Source organism: Megascapheus bottae, chromosome 6 (genome assembly GCF_031878675.1).
Source record: "Megascapheus bottae isolate mThoBot1 chromosome 6, mThoBot2.hap1, whole genome shotgun sequence".
Taxonomy (NCBI): domain Eukaryota; kingdom Metazoa; phylum Chordata; class Mammalia; order Rodentia; family Geomyidae; genus Megascapheus; species Megascapheus bottae.
In genome coordinates this window covers 64,674,331-64,701,620 of record NC_143514.1, presented here as the reverse complement: position 1 = coordinate 64,701,620, position 27,290 = coordinate 64,674,331, and the positions used below count along the sequence as shown (strand labels likewise).

General features: G+C 54.3%; 2 protein-coding genes across 3 annotated transcripts; one reads left to right on the top strand and one right to left on the bottom strand.

Moving 5' to 3' along the window:
* Positions 1 to 10,978: 10,978 nt before the first annotated feature.
* Positions 10,979 to 19,485, top strand: Hpca (hippocalcin). 2 transcript variants are annotated; one of them, XM_090335317.1, is made up of 4 exons: positions 10,979 to 11,116; positions 13,651 to 14,044; positions 18,862 to 18,967; positions 19,222 to 19,485. In XM_090335317.1, exons 2-4 carry the CDS (start codon positions 13,667 to 13,669, stop codon positions 19,317 to 19,319), a joined length of 582 nt encoding a protein of 193 aa, XP_090191443.1. In that variant the 5' UTR covers positions 10,979 to 11,116; positions 13,651 to 13,666; the 3' UTR covers positions 19,320 to 19,485. The 2 variants fall into 2 exon arrangements, with proteins under 2 accessions (XP_090191443.1, XP_090191442.1); XM_090335316.1 differs by lacking the exon at positions 10,979 to 11,116 and adding an exon at positions 11,348 to 11,415.
* A 489-nt stretch (positions 19,486 to 19,974) lies between these two features.
* Positions 19,975 to 25,691, bottom strand: Tmem54 (transmembrane protein 54). Its single transcript, XM_090335315.1, has 6 exons — positions 25,508 to 25,691; positions 23,424 to 23,617; positions 21,219 to 21,278; positions 20,881 to 21,069; positions 20,625 to 20,759; positions 19,975 to 20,245 (listed from the first exon to the last, which is right to left on the bottom strand). The coding sequence occupies exons 1-6, from the start codon at positions 25,521 to 25,523 to the stop codon at positions 20,171 to 20,173; spliced, it is 669 nt and encodes a 222-aa protein (XP_090191441.1). The 5' UTR covers positions 25,524 to 25,691; the 3' UTR covers positions 19,975 to 20,170.
* Between the last annotated feature and the right edge of the window lie 1,599 nt (positions 25,692 to 27,290).

Genomic DNA, 27,290 nt, shown 5'->3' with positions numbered 1-27,290 from the left:
GGAACAACTGGAGTCTCCTCAGATCTCCATCACAGGGAGCCGCAGGAAGGAGAGGTCAGTTAGAGGTCACAGATCCACTTTTATGGAGCTGCTGAGGAGAAAAGAGAGAAAAGAGGGTCTTAATGGGGATCTGGCCTCTAGTCCAGCACTAGGGAACGGGAAGCCTTAGCGCCACCTTCTGGCCTTCTTGGGAAAATACCCTAGGCAGATGTAGGGCATTGGGAGGGGGAGATGGCAGCTCTGAGGGTTTGAGGCAGAAAGGAATGGGGACTGGAGGGAGGGTTGTGCAGGACAGGGAGTATTTGGGGCATTATAGCATGAGGTGCAGCCTTCCAAGGCCTCATGCAGTGCTTAAGCACTACCTTAATTCTGGAAGTCATTCTGAGAGTAATCCTGGTAGCCGGAATGTGGCAGCCAGTGGGAGCTGGTTTGGGCACAAGAAGAGCTAGGAGGACCCAGAGGCACTCTTGGTGAGCCTGGCCAGGTAGCAGGGAGGCAGGGGCTGGCTGTTGGTACAGGTTACTTTATTATCCATCCATCTGCACTCCATCTCTTTGCCAATACCAAACATACAGTAGGCTATGTGCCACCTGTGTAGAATAAATTATTCTTTCCAACAGGTATCTATTGAGAACCTATTTGGTACCAGGCTCTGGGCAATATTGTGGACAAATAAGGAACACAAGAGCAGAGATGTGGATGGAGCTAAAGGGTGGTTTCTGCACTCCCAAGCTACACTGGTTAGTCACCTCTTGGAGGACACTGCAGGCAATCTTCTGAAGGACTGGATGGCCGCTTACATGGGCACTGGGGGCGTTTTGATCCTTTTAGGTGTCAGGGGCTGTGCAGAGTCTTTGCACCTAGCCCAGACTCCATGTGCCCGAGTCAGATTCCAAGTAACCATGACAACAGGAAGGTTCCTCCTCCTAGTGTCTGGAATGGCCATCACTTATGTCTAGGGTGCCTCAGAGCCCCCTCAAATCACAGGAAGAATCAGGATGTCAGATTACTTTGGCTCTTTACTCACTTTACTTGGAACTTAGGTGGGAGTTTGCTGTTAACCTCCAGTCTGCCCAGAAGCTGGGAATCAGAGAGGTGAGGGGACCCAGAGAGGTCTGGATCACACAACCAGTGAATTATGAATGTGTCTAATTCATTTACGTGGTTCCAAGTTCAGGGCTTGCTCCAGCATGCCAGTCACCTCTTTCCACATCTCAAAACTTCTTAAGATAGGGGTCAAATTCCAGGGGCTCACTAGAGGACTTCTGTGGAGGGCTTGAATGTGATTACTGGTCACAGATCCAGTTTTTAAATCCAGAGCTGAGGCCATACCAGGTAAGGGATGCATCACTCACCTCACATTTTCCATATGCTGGCACATTCCTTGCATAACAAAAGACTTGGGATTCTTACAACTCTGAGAATTTGGGCTTATTATACTCATTTATAGATGAGGAGACTGAGGCTCAAAGAAAGGTACTGGCTTGCCATGGGTCATATAGCTGAGAGGCAATGGCCAGGCCTAATATAAGAAAATCCCTATCATGATCACGAGGCCTCTGTGTTTCCTCAGGGCTTGTGCCCCACTGGCTGGGAGCTGAAGATGCAATGAAGAACCAACCTGGTGCCTAGCCCTTGAGAAGCTCCCCTAGTGGGGGAAGAGGAGAGAAATGTTTCTAGAACACAGAGCTGGGACTGCATTCTAGAACAGGAGGCAGGGAGGGTTCATGGGAGTGGGCGTGCTGAAGAGAAGATTGACTTGAGAGGGATCAAGGAGGATTCTTGAAGGAGGCAAGGCTTGCACTTCATAAATACCATAGTCAGGTGTGAACTGGCCAAAGCAGAGAAAAAGAGGTCAAGGGAACAGAAGCCATTGGCCCCACGTCTGGGAGAGTGGGGTTAATGTGCAGAGATGCAGGGGAGACAGTCTATAAGTTGGACCATAGCCAGGGGTACAGCTCTGGACTGGAACACTGGGAAACAGACTAGATTTAAATGACTGTTCGAGTTTGCAAGAGGGCTAGTATTACTGGAAAGGCATGCAGCTGAATCTTATGTTATCGAAATTTTATGCTGCTTAGCCTTGATTCCTTTTCCTTCCTAGAGAAGAATTCAAGCAAGACAGGAAACATAATGGAAATGACAAAGAAGTTTATTAAAGAAAAGGAGAGATTAAAGTTTATTAAAAAGCTGCAGACTCCAGCTAGGCTCCAGAGCCCCAAGGCTTTGTTTAGCTGGGATTTTTTTTTTTTTTGTGACAATTCCAGGTTAAGTGTAGGCTGTCTTTCCTTTGGCGGGAACTGTAAACGGACAGGTTGATTGACAGGTATAGCTTACGTAACAACTGTGCATCTGCGCATGCCTAGATTTGTGTGCAGACTCCCTATAGGGATGAAATAGTCTTGAACCAAGATCACCAGCACCCTAGGGTCAAGAGGCCCTTGTAGGGTCCTGGTTCCTGCTTTCTGTACATGTGAGAAGAAGGGGCTCTGCCTGCCAGATGAAACTTTTCGTTATCAACATGTAGTACTGGCTGGTGTTGCCCAAGGAACTTTGGCACCCTAGGAGAGATCATTTTGGGGTGTTAGAGTTTCTTACCTGAGCGTGAGTCTTGAGGGTGGCTCCATGGGCTGGTCAGTGGCTTTTATCTTATTGTTCTGGCAACCAAGGGTGCTCACTAGGAAAGGCTTTCTTCATTCAACAAACACAGAGAACAGACTAAGTGCAGGCACTATATTTGTCCTGGAGTCATGGATGAGAACAATAGGAGCGTGTAGGTCTCATTCCAGTTAAGAGACAGGCCATAAACACGTGAACTAACATGGTCTGAGGTTGTCAAAGGCTATGGGAAAAAGTGGAGTAGTGTGGGAGAGATGCGTGGGTGGGGTAGTGGTGTGGGTTGAGGGGGTAAAAGTCAAGGAGACAGGGGTAACATGCCCCAGGAGGGGTGCTCCAGCCACAGGAGCCATAAAAACAAAGGCCCTGAGGTAAGAGTAAGCTTTGCATGTTCTGGAGACTGAAAGAAGCCAGGGAGACGGAAGCTTTATGAACAAGATAGAGGAAATGAGGGCAGATGGGGTTGGATAGCATCGGGCTTCAGGTGTAGGAGACAATATAGATTAATCTAGCAGTGAAGGGGAGCTTCGAGAAAATAGAGCTGTGGTATGATGGATTTCCATTTAAAAAAGCACTCTTTGTCTGCAAGACCAGAAATGAAGGTCTTGACCTCAGAAGGTGGCAGAGGATCGGGAGAGAAGATGATGGCGGATCTAGGACACTTTCTTGTAGGAGGAGCCAATAGATGAGGCCCAGAGAAGGAGAGAGGTGGTGGGGAGAAAGCAGGGCAGGGATCCATGCTCCCCAGACCAGATTCTGAAATTTGAAACCTGCTGGGTGATGCTGAGCAAGTGATTCCCTCTCTGAGCTTCAGACACAGTCTCTTAAAAAGGAAGATAATAACTGACATCACAGGGTGGGTGGGAGGTAGTGGGGGGGGCGTTAAGGGGAGTGGAGGGGAGAAAGGAAAAAAAAGAAAGGGAGAAAGAAAAAGAAAGAAGGAAGGAAAGCTCTTTTAATTAGGTAAAGGAGACTCAGCTCTCTTCCTGTCAGCAATCAGGAAGGCTGAGGATTTTGCCCACCGTTCTGAATGCCAGCTATGGCAGCTCCATGCCTGCAACCCCAGAGCCTAGCATTGTTTTCAGAGACAGATTCTCAGATGTATACCACAGTTACAAAGATGCAGGGCCCTAAATGGGGTAACTGCAGGAAGTGGAACCCCAGGGAAAAGACCTCTTCCTTAACAGGGAGAAGAAGATAAAAGCCTCAGTCTTGCTTCTTGGCTCTACTTCTGTCTTGTTTTCACTGTTAAAGAAAGGCAATCCTAGGGCTGGGTGTTTGGCCTAGTGGTAGATTACTTGGCTAGTAGGCATGAAGAACCAGGCTCAATTCCTTGGTACTACATACATAGAAAAAGCCAGAAGTGGGGCCGGGAGTTTGGCCTAGTTGTAGAGTGCTTGCCTAGCATGCACGAAGACCTGGGTTCCATTCCTCGGTACCACATACATAGAAAAAAGCCAGAAGTGGTGCTGAGGCTCAAGTGGTAGAGCTCTAGCCTTGAGAAAGTTCAAGGACAGTGCTCAGGCCCTGAGCTCAAGCCCAGGACTGGCAAAAAAAAAAAAAAAAAAGAAAAGAAAAAGAAAAAAGAAAAGGCCAGAAGTGGTGTTGTGGCTCAAGTGGTAGAGCTCTAGCCTTGAGAGAACCCAAGGATAGTGCTCAGGCCCTGAGTTCAAGTCAGGACTGGCAAAGAGAAAAAAAAAAAAAGAGGCAATCCCATATAAAGGACCCACCAGGGCCTCTACCATCTCACGTGGTTCTTACAGGGCTCTGCAGAGCTAGGATCTGGCCTGCAGAGGGCACCCTCCTGGATCATAGTAAAGCCTGGGTTGCGCAGAGTGAGAAGACCCCAGGAAGGAAGCCCAAGCCTGCTCTGCTCCGGTGATCACCACTGGGACACCAGCCCTCAGGAGGCGAATCACAGCCTCAGGAGATCCCGGCTCTGGAGCTTGCTGTTCTGATACTGTGCACAGGTCATATAGCCTCAGATTCTTCAGCCCTAAGTGGGCCCACTTCATCGAGTTCTGTGACTCAGTGAAGAATAACCACACAAGTACAGAACACACCAGAGCTGTCACAGGACTGGGAAGTAGCAGCAGAGGTAGGGGTGGGGTGGGTCAGCACCCAAGAGCTTCTGCATGCTAGGCAGGTCCTCTGCCACTGAGCTACATCCCCTGTCCCAGACTCAGGCAGCGTCCAATCTATAGTAGTTATAAAGCTGATACCAGGGATGATCATGACTAATGGGATGACACAGGGACTCACCATTGAATTTCCTAGCCAGGGAGCACCCAGCATCTGCCATCCTGGGATGGCTCCAGTGACGGGGTTCTTCCTCCTCAGCAATCCATCTGTACTTCAGACCAGGCTTTGCTGGAAGCTGCCCCTAAGACACCCCCCCCAACTCCCTGCTCAGGTGACCTTTGGCCTTGGGCTCTATTATTTTCTAGAAATCGGTGGGAGAGACCCAGGGGTTTCTGCAGCCGGATCCCAGGCAGTTTGCCCTGCCTTGGCTTGGAGGAACAGAGCTGATGAGCAATCCCAGGCAGGAGATTGGGCTTTATTGTAGATGTTTAAGGGAGAAATCCATGGAAGGAAAGTCCCTGTAATTCTCTGGCCCTCCCTCACTCCCCCATCCTGAGAATGGTCTGAGGCTGGACTCTTTCTTGTGGTCTAGAGTGAGAAGCCCAGGATATCTGGGTGCAGATCCCAAGTGAGTGCCCATGGGACTGGCACCTGAGAGCTGGTGATGAGAACAAGAGCCCAGAGCTTAGAGCCCAAGATTGCTGGGCTATCCCTATTGTATGACTTCTCTGTGCCTGTTTCTTCCTCAGGTGCCTACTGCAGGTAGCATTGTGAAGCCTCCAGCTGTCACTTGTGCAGAGAGGACTCAGTAAGTATCTGAGTGCTGCAGGAGGTATCATAGTGGAAGGCTTCTCTGCAGCTTGGTGGGCCACAGTGGCTGTGGGAGTGTGCATGTGTGTGCAAAGGATGAACCTGTATGTGTGCACATGCAGAGGCTGCTCCCTCCCAAGAATCCCCATGGCACGTGCGGACCTGCAGGTACAGATGCATTCGTTATGATTCGGAGGCCCCTCTGTTCCCGGTTGCTATGGAAACAAGGAGGCATTCCCCAGACTCCAGAGAACCTAAGGTGCTGGGATGGAGAACTGGCAGGTTCTTCCCAAGAAGAGAGACAGCTGGTCCAGAAAGCCCTGGAGGTGGGATTCTGGGGCTCAGGGAGTTCCTGAGCTCTTCTAGGAAGCCTTCACGTCTCTGTGGCAGCCTTGGCCTCACTGGCTGCTAGAGTTGGGTCCCATATGGCTCTCTGCAGTCTCAGGTAGGAATCTCAACCTCTTTGTGCCTCAGTCTCTTCTTCTCTAAAATGGCAGAAAATGGCAGGTGGCCACAGAAACCTACAACTGGAGTATGACCTTTTCCTCTCTGAGCCAGTAGCCTCCTGCAGATGCAACCCCTCTGCAGTATCTTGTGGGTTTCTCACAATGCCTTTGTGAGACATTTCACAAATAACAGAGCTCTGGGAGGTACAGCCAGACAGTGGTGAGGCCACAGCCTGGCCCTGCCCTCTACCACATGTGCATGCCCTCAGCCGTGGACCTGCTCCACAGAGGTGATGAGGGCTTCCATGCACATTTTCAGGGTTCTGAGGAGAAGGCCAGAAGGCTCATTAACCCGGGCCACTGGCACAGGGCACGATATTCAGCCCTGTCAACCCCCAAGGCTGCTGAAACAGGCCCTGAGAGAGGCAGACCCCGGTTTAGAAGGAACATTCTCTTCATAATCGTTTTTTCCCCTAGTCCTGGGGCTTAAACTCAGGGCCTGGGCACTGTCCCTGAGCTTCTTTTGCTTAAGTTTTGCCTCTACCACTTCTGGCTCTTTCTGTGTATGTGTTACTGAGAAATTGAACCCAGGGCTTCATGCATGCTAGGCAAGCACTCTACCCCTAAGCCACATTCCCAGCCTCTTCACAATCTTGACTCTGGGGTTTCATTCAAACCCCAGGTATCCTGCATGCAGGCTCTCATACATTTATACCGAGCTGTGTGTCATCAAGTTACAATAGAAGCAACCTCCTGCTCCATGCTGCTCTGAACGGATCCTTGCTGTCACCCCAGGAACGATTTCCAAATGGTTCAAGCTATCTTGACCCAGAGATAGACCAAGAGAAGGGATGAGATTGAGCTCCCAGCATGGAACTGAGTAAGAACCATCCAAAGGTTTTATCTGTTAGAGGCTGGGATTGATGAGGGGTGGGGATGGGTGGCCCTGGCTGGGGTGACCTCAGGTGAGTGATTATCTTTCTCTGGCTGGGCCCTGAGGTGCATTCAGCTAAGAAGAATAGAAGGAAGAACAATTATTGCACAAAACCAGGCTTGGCAGGGCAGTGTCTGCAGGTGCCAGAATCTCTTTATTCACTCCTGCAGAGAGGTTAGCATTGGGTGAGGGAGAGGAAACCTCCTTGCTCCATGTAGGGGAGGACTCTGGTTATCTGAACAAGGGTGCTGGATTGGTGTGGAGTAGTAGAAGGAGGTAGAAGGGTAGGGGCTAAAGCAAGAGGTAAGGGTGGGCTTAATATAGACAGTCTTAGCTGTTTGCTTACTTCTCGGAGAAAACAAGTGGATTTGGAGAAAGTAGCCACAGTAGGGACTGCTGTGAGAAGGCCAGAGCCCAATAACAAGGCCTATTTGCCCAGGAGTGAGATCCTGAGGAGGAGGGGTAGGAAGAGAGAAGCTCCGGTGGGATGGGCAGGCCTTTGGAAAGAGCAGGTGCAGGATGTGGAGGAGGGCACGCTCTGGATGCCTTGGCTGGAGGTGGCTGGAGGAGGACCTGGGGGTTTGGCAGGCTGCACATGGGAGGCATTGAGTTGCTATTGGCTGGCTTGAGTCAGGGGTGTCTGTGGGCTTCTGGGAGCCAGTCCAGGAAGCAGCTGGAAAGGCAGATTTCACAGAGAAGGAACCAGAAGGTCAGAGGGTTTTTGTTTGTTTGTTTGTTTTCCAGTCTTCCAAGTCTGGAAAAAGCCCATTGCAGGATTTGAACCTAGGTCTGAACCTACGTTCACTGAGGTGTAGCACTGTGTTTATTATTTGGAGCCTTGATTCTGGGTTTGGCTGACTTGACCCAGGAGTGGGGTTCTTCTGGAGGGGACATTGCAGACACCCCTTGTTGCCAGGTCCAGTAGGCCTAGAATACTGTAGCAGGATCTTCATGCCTAGACTTTTGCCTTGTAGAGGGTCACTCTCACAATCCCCAGACTTCTAGCCTGGCACACTTGGGCTTCCCCGAGAGGGAGCTGCCTGGAGTCCTTAAAGGACTAGTTTGGGTCACCACTCAGGGACTGTTCCAAGGGACTATGATTACCTGTTTCCATTTACAGATGGAAAGATCAATGGAGGCTGACAGCTATACAGGGCCTGCTCTCTTTACTGGAGGTTGGGGGTGAATCAGAGGCCAGCCTCTCCGTGGAGCAGTTATGTGCTTTGGACTGGCTCAGTGGATCTCAGAGCTCCCATGGCCACTCTTACAGTACCTGACTTCAGACCTGCAGCTTGCAGGACTTCCTGCCTTTGCCCAGTGCTTCCCTCCTCATGGCCAGCTCCCTGGGGAACAGCCAGGACTGCCCCACCCCCTCCCGGGCTGTGCTCCTGGCAGCTCTGCCACCCTGGGCTCTGGTCCGGGGGTGGTCCCTGGCAGAGAGGGAAGCAGGCAGAAGTGGGGAATTGATGAGGCTGAGATGCAGGGCATGGAGAGACCCCTAAGCCCCCATCTCCTGGCTCATTGTGCTCCAAGCTGGGTGGGCAGAGCTTGTTGGAAAGGGGTAGCTTGAGGTTTTAATCACTTTATCAATGTTTGTTTGTGTAATTCAACCCCGAGATGCTTTTCCCTCCATCTGTCCCCACCATCTGCTCCCATTGGGATTTTCCAAACCGATTGGGACCCAAGAGGCACAGGGGGGTGTGGGAGGGTCTGGGCCTCTGCCTGTGCTAAGGAGGGGCCACTTCTGCCCACCTCACTGGGACTCCAGAGAGGGGTCCCAGCTCTTGAGTCGTGCAGAGCGGGGTTCAAGTTCCCTTTACTGTTGTCTGCCTCAGGAAGGGGGCTTCAGATCCCTGAGCCTCAGTCTCTGTACCTGAGCAATGGCAGCCACATCCACGGTTCCTGATGATCCATACCGAGTGCTGTGCACACTGTAGGTGCTCGGGAGATGGGGTTCCTCTTGGAACAAGGAGCTGGCCCCTGTCTTTAGTGGTGGAGCTGCCTCCCCACCTCTGAGTGCAGCCTCACGTTTCCAATCCTAGGGCCTGTTCACGCTCCCGTGGACCCTGTTAGATGCTCTATTTTACCAATTTCTTGCCTCTACTTCTTCCCCAAGCTGTGCCTCTGCCTCCCTTTCTGAATGCTTCAGGCTGAGGTTGGGAGGCAACAGGGCATTGGCAGCAAGAGTATTCCTGCCCCCACCACACGGGATCTTAAAGGAGGTGAACCTGTGGGCTCCATGCTCTCTGGCTATGCCATCACTTGCTTCAGGTCATCCAGGAGTGAGGCATCGAGGTCTTCTGATCTGCCCCCTTTTCTGTGCTATACAAAGAAGTAAGACTCAGACCCCTAGTCCTCTTTTTTTGGCTTATGGGGCCTCCTGGTGCTTCTAGGGTCCCTGGATGGGTAGAGGTGACTGAGGGCAGCAGGGACTGAGCTCTGCCTCTGCCCCCCCTCTTTTCAACATGAATGCAGGGATGAGGCACCAAGATGAGGAGAGACATGCGCCTGCCTTCAGAACCCTCTGTCTACTGTGGAGAAGGACACGGACCAGGGGTCCTGAGGGCAGGACCTGGAATCACCCTTACTGAGAAGACCAGCAATGGAGCCAGCTGAGTCAAGGAGCCAACCTGGAGGAAACAGGAGGACTTCCCCAACTACCTACTCAGGGCGGAGAGAAGGATCCAGATCAGGCTGGGAAGATTCCAGCTTCAGGCAGGAGAGAAGAGAGAATCACAGGAGCAGGGAAGACAGGGACGGACTGCAGGCTCTTCTGCTGTTCAAGCATGGCAGGCCCTCGAGGCCAACTGGGAGGAGCTTGCCATTGGAGGGGCCTGAGGTGGGGGCTGAGGAAGCTCTCTGCTCCCCCCCCCCAGGCCTTTAGGCAGGAGGCAGCTGGGAACCACCCACGGGCGTCTGGTGTCTTTCACGCCTCCACTGGGGGTCCCAACACCAGAGCCAAGGCACACAGTGGAGCCCATGTTCATGTTCCGGAGGGCCCAGCTGTCCCGACCCCACCCGTCTGGCTCCCCAGCTCCTCTGATGGAGACTACCCCTGCCCCCCAGCAGGAAGGACTAGGAGCAGTCCTGGTAGCTCGGAAGACTTGATGTGGGGACCTCAAAGAGGAACTTTAGTCAGAGCTCCAGGGAGCCAGAAGGGCCTGAGCTACGGCATTGAGCAGGGGATGGGGAAGGGCTGTCCGGAAGTGGCACAGGGTATGAGCTTCACCTTCCTAAGGATATCAGAGAAGCAGAGCCATCCACCACCCCGGATCCTTCCACCAATGGATTTCCACCCCCCCCCCACCACTTGCCTCCCACTACCCAGACTTCATATAATGGTGGCAGGAGCTGTGACCCAGAAGTCAGACTTTCTCACTGACCTCAAACCCACAAGCACTTCTGGTCTCATCTGATCTGAAGGCCTTGGCAAGATCCCCAGAGCTCAGATCTGCCACCCTACTATTTCCCATGACTTACCTAATACAGGACAGAATGCACTTGTATGTTATGTTCATGGTTTCTTGCCCAGGCCTGTGACCTCATGCCCAGAACAGCATTGGGTGCAGGACCAGCACTCGCTCAACCTGGGAATGAATGAATGAATGCCGACACATGGATTCAAGTGTGAGCCCTCCATTCCCTTACTACAGTAGGACACATTGGAGAAGTCATCCACCTCTCCCCCCACTCCCTGCCGCCTCAGTTTCCTCATCTATAAAATGGGGGACATTACCGAAATGGAGAAAGGACGGAATTTAGGCCCGGGGTTGTTGCTGGGGCTGGAGGAAGGAGGATGCAGCCCCCATGCCGGCAGGAGGAGCTGTGGTCTGGGAGAGCAGTGTCCTGCGTGCACAGGGGCCCCTCAGAACCTCTCAGAACTCTCCGGAGCCCGGGCCCAGCCTGCAGGGGCAGAGCTGGGGTGAGGCGGGGAGGAGCGGCGTGCGTGCTCGGTGTGTGCTCGGATGGTGCGGGGTGGGGGGGGGGGTGATTCTGAGAAGGTTGGGGGGAGGTGGGAAGTAGGGGCGGGAGAGGGGGCAGGGGGCGTGGCTGCCTCGGGACTGAAGGAATGCGCACCCCTCGTTCCCCGAAGAGCCCCCAGCGCAGCTGGTCCCCGAGGTGAGGTGCGAGGGGCGGGGACAGGGAGGACGCCCATCGCCTCCACACCCGGGACCCGGATTCCGCCCTCGGAGCGGAGCGGAGCGACGACGTGCGGCCCTGCGTCCAGGTAGGGGCGGGAGGACGAGGATGGTCCCCGCGATCGTCCCCGCGGTGCTGCCCCGCTCGGCGCCGACCCGCCCTCCAGGCGGGGGTCCGGAGGGGGCGCGGGGAAGCGAGGGCGCCCCTCTCCCCCCGCGGGGGCGGGGCGGAGCCACCCCGGGTTGGAGGGGACCCCCGGGGGAGGGGCTCGGGGCGGGCGCTGCGGGGCGGCTCCCTCGCAGTCCCGCCCGCCCCCCGGCCGCCTCTGCCGCCGCGCGCCGCAGCAGCGCCGCCTTCCCTGCGCAGTCGGTGTCTCGGCGTCGCTGGGTGAGTGGGGGCTGCTCGGGCCGGGGCCGGGGGCGCGGGGAGGGGAGCCCCCGAGCCCGGGGGCCGCGTCCGGGGCTCGCCCTCCCCGGGGTCCCCGCGGGGTTCCTCCCGCCGCGGGCGGGCGCCGGGGAGCCGGCACCCCTGGGGACGCGGGGCGCTCTCCAGGGTCCTGAAGGCTGGGGCGCCCCGCGTTTCGGCCGCCCCGGGGCGCCCCCTCCAGGAGGGGACACGTTTCCCTCCCTCCCCGGGGCCGGGCGGATGGAGGCGGGGGCTGCACCAGAGCCCCGGGAGGTTGGAGAGGGGAACCAGGGCGGGTCGCAGGTCCAGCTGCGAGGCTCTTCCCATCTGGGGAGCCGGGGAGGTGGGTGTCCCCGAGGAAGACGCCAGAACCTTCTCCCCTCCGGGAGGGCCCGTCCCGAGGTGGCAGAGAGCGGGGGGGGCGCCGGGGCAGCTCTCCTGCCCGGCGGATTCCCCGGCCCCCACCCGGGTGACCCAGTTCCCCGGACCTTGAGGAGGGGAGCGAGGGACGCGCTGCGGCTCGGCCCTGCGCATTTCCTCAGTCCCTTCCCACACACTTGTTCGCCGGGTCCTCGGCCCCGGGGCAGAAGAGGCCGATCTAGAAAGGAGGGGGCACAACTTGGAGAAACACGCCTGTGACACACGGCCGAGCACGCCAGGTCCCCCGCACACTCCCCTGCCTGCTCCTCTCCCCGTGTGACGGGGGCACACCTGGTCACACGCACCCCGAATGCACATGCACAGACATGGAGGGAACACACGGGGAGACAGGCAGTGCAGAACCGGGGTGCAGCACGGTGCGTGAGCGCCAGCGTCTCAGCCCTCGCCCACCCACGTGTGCGTGGAGCTCCCTGCGCAGGGAGGGACCCCTTGTCCTGTCTCACTCGCCTTCCGTGTGTGTGTGTGTGTGCGTGCATACATGTGTGTGTGTGTGTGTAGCAATTGCACCATGCCTGCATCCCTGCCTTGTCCCCTTGGACTCTCATTCCAACTCCTGCCTTGAGGAAACCTTTCTGGACTAAGGGAAGGGTTCGTGGGACAGGGGCTTCCTTGTGAAATGAGCCCCCAGCGGGTCTGGGAAGGTCTTCCGCTCCCTCTCCTGGGACCTGAGAGCACCCCCAGGTGGGGGTGGGGAGGAGGTAGAATGACGAGGGTGCCTGCAGGTCCCACGTGCAGCTGGCCGTGTGAGAGGTGTCGACACGTGAGTTGGCGTGTGATGGCATGTATGAGACGTGTGGGGTCGTGGGCTGGTGTGCCTGCATGCACAGGGTACAGGAGCTGTACGTGGTGCCCCGTGTCAGCACGTGTGAGTTGTGGAAGGTGGCATGTGGCGGCAGGGTGACCCATGGGTGATGAGGGCTGGCGTGTGAACGGCATGGGACTCAGTGCGTGGATTTGGTGTGTGGCCCTGTATATTCATTCGCATATTGTGCATGATTTTGGTGTGGCATCTGGATTACCTTTAAATCATTCTCATGTAAGTTATTAACAGTTATCAATGCAGGCATAGCTCTAAATGCTTCCTGTGTATTAGCTAATTTAATCCCCATGACAATTCTGTGAGGTAAGCGCTATTATTACTCCCACTCCACGGATGAGGAGGAGAGGTTAAGGAATTTGCCCAAGGTCACCAAGCTTGTAAGAGGCAGAGCTAAGATTCAAACTACGTGAGAGGGCTCTGGAAGCCAGGCCAGCACCTAGCTAGGGCTTCCCCTTACCCGGGCCTGGGCCTATAGGCGGACAGGGCAGGTATATTGTGTGATAGGCAGGTGTATGGGAACACTGATTGAACAGTGGGTGGGAGGCAGGCCAGAAGGTCTTTCTGCGTCTTTCTGGGCTACTCTGGAGACTTGGCTTTGTTTTTTGCAATGGCTGTGTGGTCTGCTGTCTTCTCTGAGCCTGGCTTCTCCTCTGGAAAGTGGGGTGGGGGAACCACTTGATGTCCCCTTGGGAAGTGGAGAAGATGTGTACTTTCTGGCACCCAGAAAGGTTCAGTAAGTGCGAGCCCTTTCCCATCCTAACTCTTGGGGGGGGGGGGGTCTCGGTGCCTGGGGACATGTGAGGTCACCCAGGCAGGGGGCCTGCCTCAGGCTGTGACCTGAGGTGACTTCCTCTTCTGCTGGGTCAAGGGAGAGGTCGAGGGGCCCCGGGAGGCCTCTTTGGAGTGCTGGGTAGTAAATCACTCCCCTCTGCCCCTTGTTCCTTTTGGGGACCCAGGTGGGACTTGGCGGCCATGGGCAAGCAGAACAGCAAGCTGCGGCCCGAGATGCTGCAGGACCTGCGGGAGAACACCGAGTTCTCGGAGCTGGAGCTGCAGGAGTGGTACAAGGGCTTCCTCAAGGACTGCCCCACGGGCATCCTCAACGTGGACGAGTTCAAGAAGATCTACGCCAACTTCTTCCCCTACGGCGACGCCTCCAAGTTTGCCGAGCACGTCTTCCGTACCTTTGACACCAACAGCGACGGCACCATCGACTTTCGGGAGTTCATCATCGCGCTCAGCGTGACCTCACGAGGCCGTCTGGAGCAGAAGCTCATGTGGGCCTTCAGCATGTACGACCTGGACGGCAACGGCTACATCAGCCGAGAGGAGATGCTGGAGATCGTGCAGGTGGGCTGGGCCCCGCAGTGCCAGGCATAGTCAGTGTGGCAGCTTCCCTCACCACTCTTCAGATTCATCCCGTAAGTCTGGTAGGCCCGCAGAGGTAGGCAATGTTCGCACCATCTCATAGACGGAATGCCTCAGGAGGAGAGCCAGGTGCCTGTCATTCTTGCTACTCAGGATGCTGAGGTCTGAGGATCACAGTTCAAAGCCAGCCCAGGCAGGAAAGTCTGTCAGACTCTTATCTCCAATTAACCACCTAAAAGCCAGAAAAAGCGCTGTGGCTCATAGGGTAGAGCACTAACTGTGCAAAAAATAAAAAAGCTAAAGGACAATGCCCAGGCGCTGAGTTCAAGCCCCAGAAGCACACACATACACACGTGTGTGCATGAGTGTGCACGCACACACACAATTCTTCAGTACTAAATTGTTTCCAATTAAAAGAAAAACTAAGAAAACTCCCATAGACTCTGAGCCCAGACTCTGCAGTTAACATGTGGCCCCATTGCTTTATCTTTATGTGCGTGCCAAGGTTTCTTGTGATTCTCAATGAGAAAGATAAAGGATGCATTTCCTAAGAATAAGGACATTCTCTTACATAACCCCTAACATGATTATCCAAGTCAGAGCATTTAACATGGAAACAATGCTATTATCTAATCTACAGATCACATTCCAATTTTTGCCAACTGTCTTCATGATGTTCTTTATAGTTTTTTTTTTCTCTTTCGGGTCTGGAATCATGCTTTGCATTCTTTTTTGTCATCATTCATGTCTCTTTAGTCCTCTTTAATTTGGAATCATCCTTCAGCCTTTCTTTGCCTTTCGAGACTTGATATTTCTGTAAAATACAGAAATGTCAGCACTAGAGATTGAACTCAGAGCCTTAGGCTTGCTATACAGGTGCTCTACCACTTGAGTCATACCCCCAGTCCTCCCTACTTTTGTTTTGAAACCAGGTCTTGCTATTATTCTAGGCTGACCTCAAACTTCCAGTCTTCTTGTCGCAGCCTCCCAATTACTGAGATTACATGTGTGGGCCACCATGCCAACTAAAACATTTTTTTGTTTTTTGTTTTTTTTTTTTGTACTTGTGGCAATGGAACCTAGGGCCTTGTCCTGTGATGTCAAATGCTCTACAACTGAGTTTTCTCCCCAACCCATAGCTACCCTTTATTGATCCTAATTTACTCAGAAGAAACATGCTCAAAGAGGTCAAGTACTTGTTGAAAACTTCACAGCCAAGCTCCAACAATCATAGTCGCTCCAGATACTCAGCTGCTTTCTGTCTACTTAGTAAGAGGGACCACCCAGACCTTAGGACTGAGTTAGGTGCTTATGGTTATTTCCTTGAGCCAGTATGTCCTTTTTGTGTGTGTGTGTGTGTGGTTCTGGGGTTTGAACTCAAGGTTTCATGCTACTGCTTATCATTGATTCATGCCTTCAGCTTAGTGCACCGTTAACCACAACCCCCTGACATCCAAGAGCTGGGCATGACTTGCCTAAAGCTACACTGCAAATAGGTAGAGTCAAGTTCGGGCTGGCCACCTCTGAGAGCTGCCTCTGTTGAGTTCTGGATTCCTAGCTTAGTTCTTAGGTTGCTTATCAATAAAATGGGCTCAGTGAGAATTAGGGACCTAACAGGAATGTCTTTTTGTTTTGTTTTTTGTTTTTTTTGAGGGGAGGTGATTAATTGGAGATAAGAGTCTTACACTTTCCTGTCTGGGTTAGCTTTTAACCATGAGCCTCAGATCTTAGTCTCCTGAGTAGCTAGGATTACAGATGTGAACCACAAGCACCCTGCTAGGAATGTTCTTTCTTAGCACAAACTTAAGCATGAAGCAGATTTGCTTCCATCTAAAATGCTTCCAGAGCACCCATCCCCTCCACTAACACAGAAGACAGACAGGACTCTGAATCTTCACAGCTTTCCTGGCTTGTAAAGTGGGGGCCACTGAGCCTCTGCTTTGAAGGGGCTACTACAGGATAAAGCAGGTGATGGTTTTAGCCAAAGACCCTGCAGGTACTTGGTACTCAGTAAATATCAGAGACTTCCAGCCATCACTTCCTCCTCCACACATCCTCTGCTTGAGCCAGAAAGGCATTTTCAGCATCCTGAGATGTGTCAGAGTAGTCCTGCTCACAGCTTTACTCAAGCTCTTTTCTCCTCCCCTTTCTGCATCTCTGACCCTTCTGCTCCCCAGCCCTATGGACAGTTCCCTTCCAACTCCTCCAGCACTAGCAGGACTTCAGCTTTGGCTCTTCTTCTTGCTAAGGGTTGACCTGAGTAGAATTGGCTACCTAGGGGAGGAGATTCAATCTCCTACCTCACTCCTGCGGGCCAGGCATTTGCTCTTTTCTTTCTGGATGATGGGGACTTTTGGGATTCTAATGGAAGGGTGGAGGCAACCAGGGTGGTGGAGGACCATTCAGGGATTGGCTGGGTTCCAACCAATCCAGAGGGCATTTATGGTAAAACATGAATACTTAGTGTGAATTGGTAAACCTCAGCCAGGCTGGAGCTGCGGCATCCCAGTACCCCAGAAAAACCAGTTCTTGGCCATACTCGGGGCTGCTTTCTGGCCAGCCTCATCTCTTTAAGCCCTGGCTTCCTTTATGGCAGGCGAGAGACTCCAGACAGCTGGTGCCGACAGAGCTCTGAACCCCAGTGCCTGATTAATGACAAGTAGGCTCCAGTGAAACTCCAGTGAGCAGCAGCTCCAGACAATTAATTAGGAGCCCCAGGAAAAGGCTTGTCCCAGGGGACTGGTCACCGAATCCCTGTCAGAGTCCATTCCCTGGCCAGGTGGTGAGCACTGCAAGGAAAGACACTGTGTCTCTTAAGGGCTTCCACTCTGGTGGGAAAGATCAATGGACAGGCCATGCTGATCAGCTCTTCAGCAGGGCAGTACGAGTGACACCTGGGACCCAGGAAACAGAGGTGAAAAGACCTGGGATCACAGTGGATGAATGAAAGTAATAGGAGCTGCTATTGAGTAACCATTGTTACTCTAGCCACCATTGTTCCAATTATCCTGTCTCATTTACTCCTCTAGACAGTCCTAAAAAGGGAGATAGGAGTCTTTCCATTTTATAGATAGTTAAGTACTCGTCCAAGGCTATTCCCAAGTGAATAACAGACCAGGATGATACTCTAGGTCTATTTGACTTCAGACCTGTTCTGTTCCTCCCCCATCCATTGCCCACACATAGAGTCGGCAGCCAAGAGCAGCAGGTTCAAATCAAGTTCTCTGTGATCAGTTCCTCTCCCGAAATTCAGCTAAAAGGGGAGATTGTGATGTGTGCTTTTTCAAACTGCTGGGACGTTTACAAACATGCAAGTCAGACATTGGTGGCTCACACCTGTAATCCTGTCTACCCAGGATGCTGAGATCTGAGGATCATGGTTTGAATACAGCCCAGAAAGAAAAGTGTGTTAAACTCTTATCTCCAGTTAACCAGCAAAAAAAGCTAGAAGTGGAGCTCTGGCTCTAGCGGTAGAGTGCCAGCCTTGAGTAAAAAGCCAACGGATGGTGTCCTAGCCTTGTTTAAGCACCAGTAGAGGCCTGTGTGTCAAGAAAGGAAGAAAAGAAACACGGCATGCCTGATGAAAGTAGTTAATGCTCTTGCTCCAAGCAAAGCCTATAAATGCTGGGGAATAGAAGAGTCCAGTGGTGACAGGTCAGAGACGAGAAGTTTGTGAAGCATCTTGGTCTTTAAGCAGGGGCCTGTACCACCTGTCAGACAATGGACTACTGGGCAGTAGCTCAGTGTCCAAGGTCCTTTTCTGAATGATGAGATTAGGAGCAATCTGACAGAGAAATAATTTATTCTCACAAGTCTCCAGGTAGCAGATTGTATCCTGATCCACCCTGGGTCTGAGAAGGGCTTGCTAGGAAAGCCTGGAGTAAACTGAGCCCCAAGGAGGAGTGGGAGGCAGCAGAAGGAGCGTGGGGCAGCATCTAGAAGGAGCGGATGCATGGCAGGCCTGGCAGAAGGCCTGTGTGTGGTGGAATGAGGGGGCGGCCTGCTGGGCTGGGGACATGGCAGTGGAGATTTGTGTTTGGGAAGAGCTTTGAGGCAGCATAGGGACAGACCAGAGATGGAAAAAAAAAAAAAAAAAAAAGACCAGAAAAAGAGCAGCACAGAGGCAGAAGCCGGACTGGAGGCAGGGAGAGTGTATGCCATGGAGGAAGAAGAATGGCTTCCTAGAGGAGGCATAAATATGTAAAGTCTGAAGACTGAGATGACCAGTCTAGTCCTTGAGCTCTGGGGCACAGGGAACTCAGTCCATCCATAGGCTGAGCACTTCATGCTCTGTACATTTAGCACAAAAACCCACTTTCGCTTTGCCTGTGGAGCACGAGGCAGCTTCTGCCTTCGGCCAAGCAGAGCACAGGCTGTACCTGCCCTCTGGCAGATGCTCATTTGAGTTTCATTTGCATAACCCCCACCCCATGGGCGGCAAACCAGTTTTGCTCCCCCTGCCGGACACAGGTGTCATTGTATCCTAGTGCCTCAACTCCACCTAGCACCCCTGTTGGCCATTGAGCACAGTGTCCTCTGGAGTTTAGTATCCCTGTTTCCTCCCCCCCAAACCCAAGCCCCAGAGTTCTAGGCCCTTTGTTTGGGCCTCCATGTACTCCCACATTACCCTCAACTTTTGGCACCCTGTAGTTTTCAGGCTGGGTTGTCTTTGTTCCTGCTGCAGTCTTGGCCAGTAATTCCTTTCCACCAGGTCATCAAAGCCCCCCCAGAGAAGGGGCAATTAGGGGAGGGGGGCATGAAGTTTCTCTCATTCCTTGCCATCCCCCTCCTATCTCTAGGCCATTTACAAGATGGTTTCCTCTGTGATGAAGATGCCAGAGGACGAGTCAACCCCTGAGAAGAGGACTGAGAAAATCTTCCGCCAAATGGACACGAACAATGATGGTGAGGGAGTGGGGGTGGGACGAGGCCTACAGGATGCCATCCTGCACCCACCCTTCCCTATCCTGCCCCCCAGGTGGTGCCCAAATCCCACCCCCTCTTCTGTCCCCTGGGGTGACATCCCATGCCCTTCCTTCTCTCTCCTGCCCCCCAAAGCAGTGTTCCACACTCCTCCTGGCCCCAGGGTGGTGTCCTGTACCCCCCTTTTCCATCCCTCTCCTCCATTATTGTCCTCATCATCTTCCTCCATTCTGCAGGCAAGCTGTCCCTCGAAGAGTTCATCCGTGGGGCTAAAAGCGACCCCTCCATCGTTCGTCTGCTGCAGTGTGACCCCAGCAGCGCCTCCCAGTTCTGAGTAACAGGAGCCAGGCCCCTCCACCCTGCTATCACTGGCCTGGCCGGCTCTCAGCTTCCTCTCCTTTGTGTCTCTTCAGGCTGGGGGCCAGACTGGGGACTCCCTTCCCGGGTCTGCACCTTTGGGTGGGGGACTCTGGCGAAGGGAACTCTGAAAGCAAGGGGCCCCAGCATCCTACAAGCCTCAAGGTGGTGTCTGCCCTTCCCTTCCCCAGACAGCCACAGCTCACCAGAGGGAAGGCTCCCTGCTTGGAGATCTCAGCCTGGGTGGCGGTGGCACTCCTAGGGAGTGAAAGATCGAAAGGCTGTGGGGATTTGAGGAAGAAACACCCTTGAGTCCCTTTCCTGCAGAAGAGCCCTAGCCCTTCCTGCCTTGACACAAAGGAAAACCTGCCAGCTGTGGGTCCATGAACCCTGCCTGCCTTTTAGCACGTGGATGATCCCTGCCAGCCTCACAGAACACCAGTCCACCGCTTTGTATTTTGCCTCCATCCCTACACACACACACACACACACACACAGATGGGCAGAGCCCTTCACAGAATTCTGAGTGGGAAAGAAGTGCAGGCCCCTGGCCAAGCCCCTGTCCCCCCCTGCATGCAGCCAGATGGAACATATCTGTGTTCTTTTTAATAACTTCAGAATAAAGTCTTGTTTCAGTGCAGTGGGCTGGGTGGCCAGGGAAGGAGGCTAAAAATCCCTCCTGGGTGTCCAGGGATTCATGGAGCCTGCCTTGGCCAGCTCCAAGAGTCCTAGCCCTGCCTGGGCCTCCATGTCCATCCCGGCACTGGTCACGGTGCTGGGCCATTGGTTGCAGGTCTCAGGAGCTGGGGCCAGGCAGTGTGGCCGTTCTCAGAGGGTCAGTGGCACCGAGCTGGTACAGCTTAGCAGGTCATGGCTGTCCACAGTCTCTGGGCTGTCCTGGATCTGCAGAGACACACGAGCCCACTGATCCCACTGGGCTTCCCCAGGGATGGGGGGTAGAAAGCGCTGGGGCAGGGCAAAGAAGCATCACCACCCCCTATACACGTGCTGAGGCAGATCCTTGGAGTCTCCTCTATTCAAGCCTGAAGCCCATTACCCCCCCCCCCCCCGTCCCCCAGCCCCATCCCCTTACATCTCATTCTGGGCCCTGGGAAAGCCAGGTGTCAGCTGTGTCATAGTGGGAAGATCTGACCTCTCCGATGCTCCATTTTTGACCCATTTCTCAAGGCTGGGACTCTCAAGAGGGATATGAAAGGCCAGCCTGGGCTCCCCAGCTGTGGCTACAGGAAAAGTGGGGAGTCAGGCTCTGGAGGGGACTTACTGTGGGGTGGCTGCTTTTCCCCCACCAGGGCCTCAGTTCCAGCAGCTGGTGCATGAGCTGGGCAGATCGCACAGCAAACACGCACTCCGTCACGCAGAACACAAGGGAGGTGGCCCAGAGGCACAGGCTGGAGCTCTGTAGGATACGGGAGGCAGAGATGACTCCCTGGGGTTGGGGGAATAGAAGACCAGACTCCAAGAGTCCTGCCCATGCTTTAGAGGTCTGTGTACCCCCCATCTCAGGCCCAGAAACTTACATAAATGCGTGTGGGGTCAAAGGGGCAGTCAGGTGTGAGCACCAGCAGTTCTGGGTTCCCAAAGGTACAGGTAGACAGTAGTGCCCTGCCTTGGGTGGCAAAGGTCACAGCAATGGAGGCCAAGAGGCCAAGGGCGCAGGTCACAGAGAAAAGAGCACAGGCGACACTTGAGCTATACACTGCCCAGCGCTGGAAGGGGGAAAGGTCACATTGGTCAGTGACCTCAGCCTTGGCCCCCAGGGCAGTGCTGGCCTCCCAGATGATCAGCTGGGTCCCTGGGGCCACCACTGCCTGTCCCCACAGCCCTATCCCAGAAAACATACCACATACCCACATACCAGGGGGTGGCTGGGGAGGTAGCGTGACAGCACGGCAGCTGCGATACCCGTGGTAATGACCTGTGGGAGAGCTCAAGTCAGCAGTGACCCCAGCGCGGGGAAGGGGGGAGAGCAGGTATAGGTCAGGGCCACACCTGTGCCCTGCACCCTACCCCACCCTAGACTCTGGCTTTGGTTTCATTACTACCGTCTTCACACAGGCACGGCTCCTTCATGCACCACATCTACAGTGATGACTCGAAAACAGTCACTCTACCTACAACCTTTGATGACTCCTGGCACCTACGGGTGTGAGTCTCAAACAGGGACCTTTGGCTCATCTCAGGCCTGCAAACACCTGCCAGGAAGTAGGTGAAGCCCACGGTACATATCATAGAAAAAGATTTGGGGAGAGATAAAGTTAACAGAACGGGCAAGGGACCAAAACTAAAATTATGTTAAGGAGAATCAGTACTTTATAAAGTAGAATTCAAAATCCAGAGGGAGTTAGCCCAGGCTCTCAGTGACCTGGCTCTAACCCCATCAGCTCAAGCCCACTCTGAGCCATCGTCCTCCATCACTGCCCTGGAAGCTGCCTGCCTGGGCCCCTCGGGCAGGGAGCTCCCTTCTGCTCTGCTGTGGGCCTGCCTGTGGTCAGGTTTCCTACCTACCCCATAGGGGTAACCATTCCCTGTAACCATTTGGGACCACAAATGGCTTTACTTCCACTGTTCAACCTCCACTCAGTTGCCTCAACCACTCGGCTAACCCCTAGCCTGCAGGAGGAATTCACAGAAAGGACAACGACTTTAGTGTCAGCCCCAAATCCATTCAAATCTGGCTTGGCTTTTTTTTGCAGCATGAACCTTGAGTCTTCCTCTCCTCCTTCATAGAGCAGAGAGGATGATGGCCACACACTGGGTGCAGTAAGCACTCACTGGGTAAAGGAGGGAAATGGTGACCAGGTCCAGCCCCAGTGCCCAGCCCTGTGGCCATGCTAAATTCTGGGCTCTGCCTTCCACATGCAGTTGCTGAGAACAGACACAGCCCCCAGCGGCAAGGCCCAGCTCCTTCCATTGCAGGCAAAGCCTGCTTGCTGGCTTGCCAGGTTCACCAAGCCTGGAAGCCAGCTGGCTGGCTGAGCTTCCCAGGCTTCAAAAAGGAACCATCCCTCAGCCAGGAGTGACAGGGATGGAGCTGACTCCATGCAGATGGCTCCCCAATGGTGCAGTTGTCTGTGCTGACAGCCAGGCAAGAGCTTTAGACACTCGAGGATCTGGAGCCACTTCTTGCATGCAGTCATCAGACAGGGCATAATGCAGTCACTACGTATCAAGCAGTTGCTCTAGGTCAGGTCTAAAGCTACTGCTAAGTTGTTTTCCTCAGTGTTGGCAGAACACCATTCCAATCTCCACACACAGCATGGCTGGATCTGTGCATGGAATGCCATCCCAGCTCCCTTTGCTGCCTGCTAGACCTAGCATGCCTCATACCTGGGTTAGTAATTGCAGCCCACCTGTGAACTCCTACTCATCAATACCCAAAGAGGAAGCCTCCACCTCTGTAAAATGCTGACGTTCCTTCCTTCTGCCCCACAGTCCCTTGACTATGTATGGTAAAATCCTCACAGTGGTGCACTCTAATCACGAGCACTGTGCTGAGTAAGCACCTGATGGGGATGATCTTAGTACTTGCCAGGACCCTGTGAGGTAGGCACCCTTACCACTTCATTTTATAGCTAGGAAAGAGAGGCAAAGAGAGTCTGAGTGACTTGTATCTGCAGGTGGTAAATGGCATATGAACCAGGATTATGCTTTTGGGTTCCCTGCTTACCCACTGAGGCTCTTCTGGAGCCCATCAAAGGCCTTCCCTCTTTCTTCTTTCCTTCCTTTCCTCCCTCTCTTCCTCCTCCTCCTTTTTCTTTCTTCTTTCTCTACTCCCCCAACTCCATTCTGGAACTGGGGTTGCACTCAAGAGTCTCAGTCTTACTTAGCTTTTTTCACTCAAGGCTACCGCTCTATCCCTTGAGCAACACCTATTTCCAGCTTTTTGCTGGTATTAACTGGAGATAAGAGTCTCCAGATCTGTTTGCCCAGGCTAGCTTCCAACCTCCATCTTCAGATCTCAGCTTCCCGAGTAGCTAGAATTACAGGTGTGAACCACCAGCACAAAACAGCATGCAAGACCTTTCAAGCCCTTCCCTCCTGCCAGCCAGCCCCCTCATACCACGACGGCAGAAGTGACAGACAGGATGTTGACCACGCAGTACTGCAGAGCCACAGCGTCGTGCGGGGCTGCCACGTAGCGCAGCACCGTGCCATGCAGCACGGCCGCAGCGATGAAGCTCATGTGGCCCAGGACCACCAGCACCAAGCCTGTCTTCATCAACACCTTCTGGAAGCCATCCACACTCAGGCCACCTGTCGGGGACAGCAGGTCAGGGCCACCGTGAGGGTCATCCTGAGGCCTCAGAGGAAGCACCTTGAGTCTCCTCTGAGCCTCAGTTTCCTCATCAGTAGAAGGGGTTCAGGATTCCTTTTGGGAGAGTTCTTGAAGCTATATAGTTGGGAAGCACATAGGTGGTACTTAATAAAGGGATATCTGTGTGTGTGTGTGCCTGCCAGTCCGGGGGCTTGAACTCAAGGTTGATGCTCTACCACTTGAGCCACAGCTCCCCTTCCAGCCTTTTGGTGGTTAATTGGAGAGAAGGGTCTCACAGACCTTCCTGCTCACGCTGGCTTCAAACAGGATCCTCTGCTCTCAGCCTCCTGAGTAGCAAGAGTATAGACATAAGTCACAAGCCCGGCAAAGGGAAGGATTCTTTTTAGTGCGCTAGCTCAGCATAACCCTGGGGTACTGGGATAAGCAAGGGCTTAGTTTCGGGAGTACTGGGAGGGGCGAGGGCCTATAGGTAAGGCCGGGACCAAAGGCAAATCCTCTCAGAGTGGCTCTGGAGCTGCCCACCCTGCAGCGACACATGGCATCCAGGACCCTTTCCTTGGGCAGCTCTGGCTTTTTCTATGCTGGTCTCTTCAGCATCACCCAGAGCCCCTGGCTCTGTCTTAGAGGAGACATACCATGCTGCCACCCCCCCATCTGCCTTGGGGGTCCTCTTTCTCTAGCAGTTCTGTAAGACTGCACAAAATGAGGTCAGGCCTCTGAATTGTGGTCAAGCCCTTTCTTCTTAGAGGCCCCCAAAGGGACCTAACTTTGAATTCTTTCCTAGATCTCAATCTCCCTGTCTCTGGCAAAGAGAATCGATCCTATTTTATACATGGGAGCTCTGCAGCTGAATACACACAAGAAAAAGGAAAAGAAAAGAAAAGCCACCAGGGCGCTGCTGTGCTGAGCCCCCGGGCAGAGGCAATCCAGCGGGCAGGGAGGCTGGAGTCAGTTCAGTCTCAGCTTCCTGCAGGACTGCATCCAGTTCCTATGTTCTCTGGGCCCCAGATTTTCCCTGTGTAAAGGGGGCGGGCCCCTCCCCTAGAGCCTGCAGGGTGAGGGACCAGGACTGGGATGGATAGTGGATGGGCAGGACAGGCACGTGGGACTGGAATCGCTTCCTGAAGACGAGCGTCTGTCTGGTTAGACAGGAAGAGCAATGGCAGCTTTGTAACCCACCTCACCTCGTCCACCCACCTACCCTGGGCTCAGGGCTGGCTCCACAACACCAGCATCCCGGGCCCAGGGCCTCGGAGGAACTGGGCAGTGCCTGCCTCGGCTGTGCCAGGAGAGGGGATGGCGAGCTTTATAAAGAAAGCCTGGCTTTATTTCTAAGCACTGTGGGAGCATTTGGCACGGCGGCTGGCACTAAGCTAAATTCGTGCTCATGACAGTCTCCATGCTACACTGAAGGAAACTGAGGCTCGGGAGCTGCCTCTCCGAAGGAGTGGAGACTTTCCAGGGCGGCGTGGGGACGGGGGTGTGTGCGGTGACCCCGCGATCCCGGGCCCGGCGCGCCCGACTCCGCCCCTCCCGGCCCGGGGGAGACACAGGAGGGGGTGAGACCCTGGGCCCCGGCCCGTCGGCGCGCCCGGGAGTGGGGAAAGGGTTGTTCTCTCCGGCACCTGGCGGCCACCGGGCCGTGAAAGCGGGGCGGGGGGTCGGCGATCCGCCCCGAAAAGACCCCCCAGCAGCTCCATCCCGCTGCCCGGGAAACTGAGGCCCGGACGCCAACGCCACCTGCGCCAGCCCACGAAGTGAGCGAGGGGGTTCCGGCCCCGTCCTGCGTCCCGTGCCTCCCGCGCGCCCCCGCCCTGCGCCCCCGTCCCGCACGAGGGCCGGGGCCTCCCGTGCGCCCCGCCGCTCACCGACGCGCAGACACATGTCGTTCCCGCGCGGGTCGCCGCGGCCGGCCCGGGTCAGCGGGGCTCCCGAGGCTGCGGGTCGCCAGGGGACCCCGTTCCCATCCCGCGCGCTCCGCCGCGCCGCGTCGCACCCACTTCCCGCCGGGGCGGACTCCGCGCCCCGGCCGGCCTCCCTTCCCGGCACCCCCTGGGCGGTCCAGCCCGGAGGAGCGTCCCGCCGGCCGGTCGGACCGGCTCGGCAGCCCTGCGCCCGCCGGGCCGAGGCCACGCCCCCGCCCCGCCCCGCGCCCCGGTGAGCCCTGTGCGGACGCGGGTGCGCTGGGGGGAAACTGAGGCCCAGAGGGGGGGGGCCTCACCCCGATCGCACGGAAGGAAGAGATCAGGTGGGCAGCAGCAAGACTAACCCCCTAGAGTGAAGGCTGGGAATGGGGTTGGGTGGCCAAGGGTAGAATAAGAATAGCCTGGGAACCAGGGTCTGACTTTGACCAGCCTTGAGACCTCAGGCTAAGGACTTCCCCTCTCAGGACCTTCATTTACCGCGGGGACGGGGGTCGGGGGTGGAGGGGTGGGAAAGAGTGAGCCAGGGTCTAGCCTTCCGTGTAAGGTGCTTAATCTCTCTCTTTGTCTAGGGTATCTCCCATTCTTTTCCTTGGAAAACCAAGAATAATTCCTATGTCTTGGGAACATGGTGAAATCAAATGAGTTGTAAAAATAAAGAGAAGAAAATGTCTTAGCCAAGCACTCCAGCCTGTACTTCTAGCAACTCAGGAGTTTGAGATCTGAGCATCAAGATGCCAAGCCAGTGCATGCAGAAAAGTCTCTGTGAGACTCTTATCTCCAATTAACTACCAAAAAGCTGGACGTGGAGCCATAGCTCAAGTCATAGAGCACCAGCCTTAAATGAAAACAAAAACAAAAAACTCAGGGATAGCACTTAGGCTCTGAGTTCAAATCCCAGGACTAGCAAAAAGAAGCAAGCAAGGGACTAGCAAAAAGAAGCAAGCAAGCAAACGAGAAAGAAAGCACACCTTAGAAACTCCTGAGCACATCTATTTGTGGACCAAGTGTAGGCCCAGCGGCACAGCATTCACGGGAAGAGCACTACCAATTCTGGTTTTCAGTTACTGAGCCCTAGCTATGGATTGCATAAAGTGCCAGGATGAGCCAAGCTATCCCTTGCTTCATCTTCAGTGTCCCTGCTGCAGTAGAGATTGTATTATTGTCCTTTGCGTCCTCCGGACTGGTCGCGCACCAGGATTGCCTCCATGCAGACAGTGGGTAAATGGAAGCCTAGATTCCCACTCAGATTGGTGCCTAAGTTCCTCGGCCATGTTAAGACCATTTCCTTGAACTTCCTAGATCTTAGGCGCAGGCCTGGGGGCGGGGGGTTGTCACTTACTGCCCTCTTCCTAGGTAGCCACCTTTCCCAGTCTGCATCCAGCTCTTCATTGGGCAACGGTGTTGGTGGCAGGTGTAACTTCTGGAGCTTTGGAAACAGCATGGAGCTCTTAATTCTGAGAAGCCCCAGGAATCAGTGGTTTACCACAGAGCACAGTTGGGCAGGCCAGTCTGGTGGCTCCTCAGCAGCTGGACTTCCCTGCCATCTGCTCTCTAGAGAACAGTGTGCAGTGGTTCAGGATGGAAATACCTGGCTGGCACTGGAATAGTGATGCTCACAGGAAAAGCCTAGTATTCACCGGATGTACCTTTCCACCTTGCAAATGGCCACACACCTGTAATTAGGGCCCAACAGCTCCATTTCTAGGTCTTTTTCCTACACAGTAGA

Bases quoted from the DNA above. Each gene is read 5' to 3' on its own strand.
- Hpca (XM_090335317.1), top strand. From the start codon at position 13,667: ATGGGCAAGCAGAACAGCAAGCTGCGGCCCGAGATGCTGCAGGACCTG. The intron at 14,045-18,861 runs GTGGGCTGGGCC...TCCTATCTCTAG, and splicing joins AGATGCTGGAGATCGTGCAG to GCCATTTACAAGATGGTTTC. The intron at 18,968-19,221 runs GTGAGGGAGTGG...TCCATTCTGCAG, and splicing joins AATGGACACGAACAATGATG to GCAAGCTGTCCCTCGAAGAG.
- Tmem54 (XM_090335315.1), bottom strand. The intron at 21,279-23,423 runs GTATGAGGGGGC...GCTCTCCCACAG, and splicing joins CTGTCACTTCTGCCGTCGTG to GTCATTACCACGGGTATCGC. The intron at 20,760-20,880 runs GTAAGTTTCTGG...CGTATCCTACAG, and splicing joins TTGACCCCACACGCATTTAT to AGCTCCAGCCTGTGCCTCTG.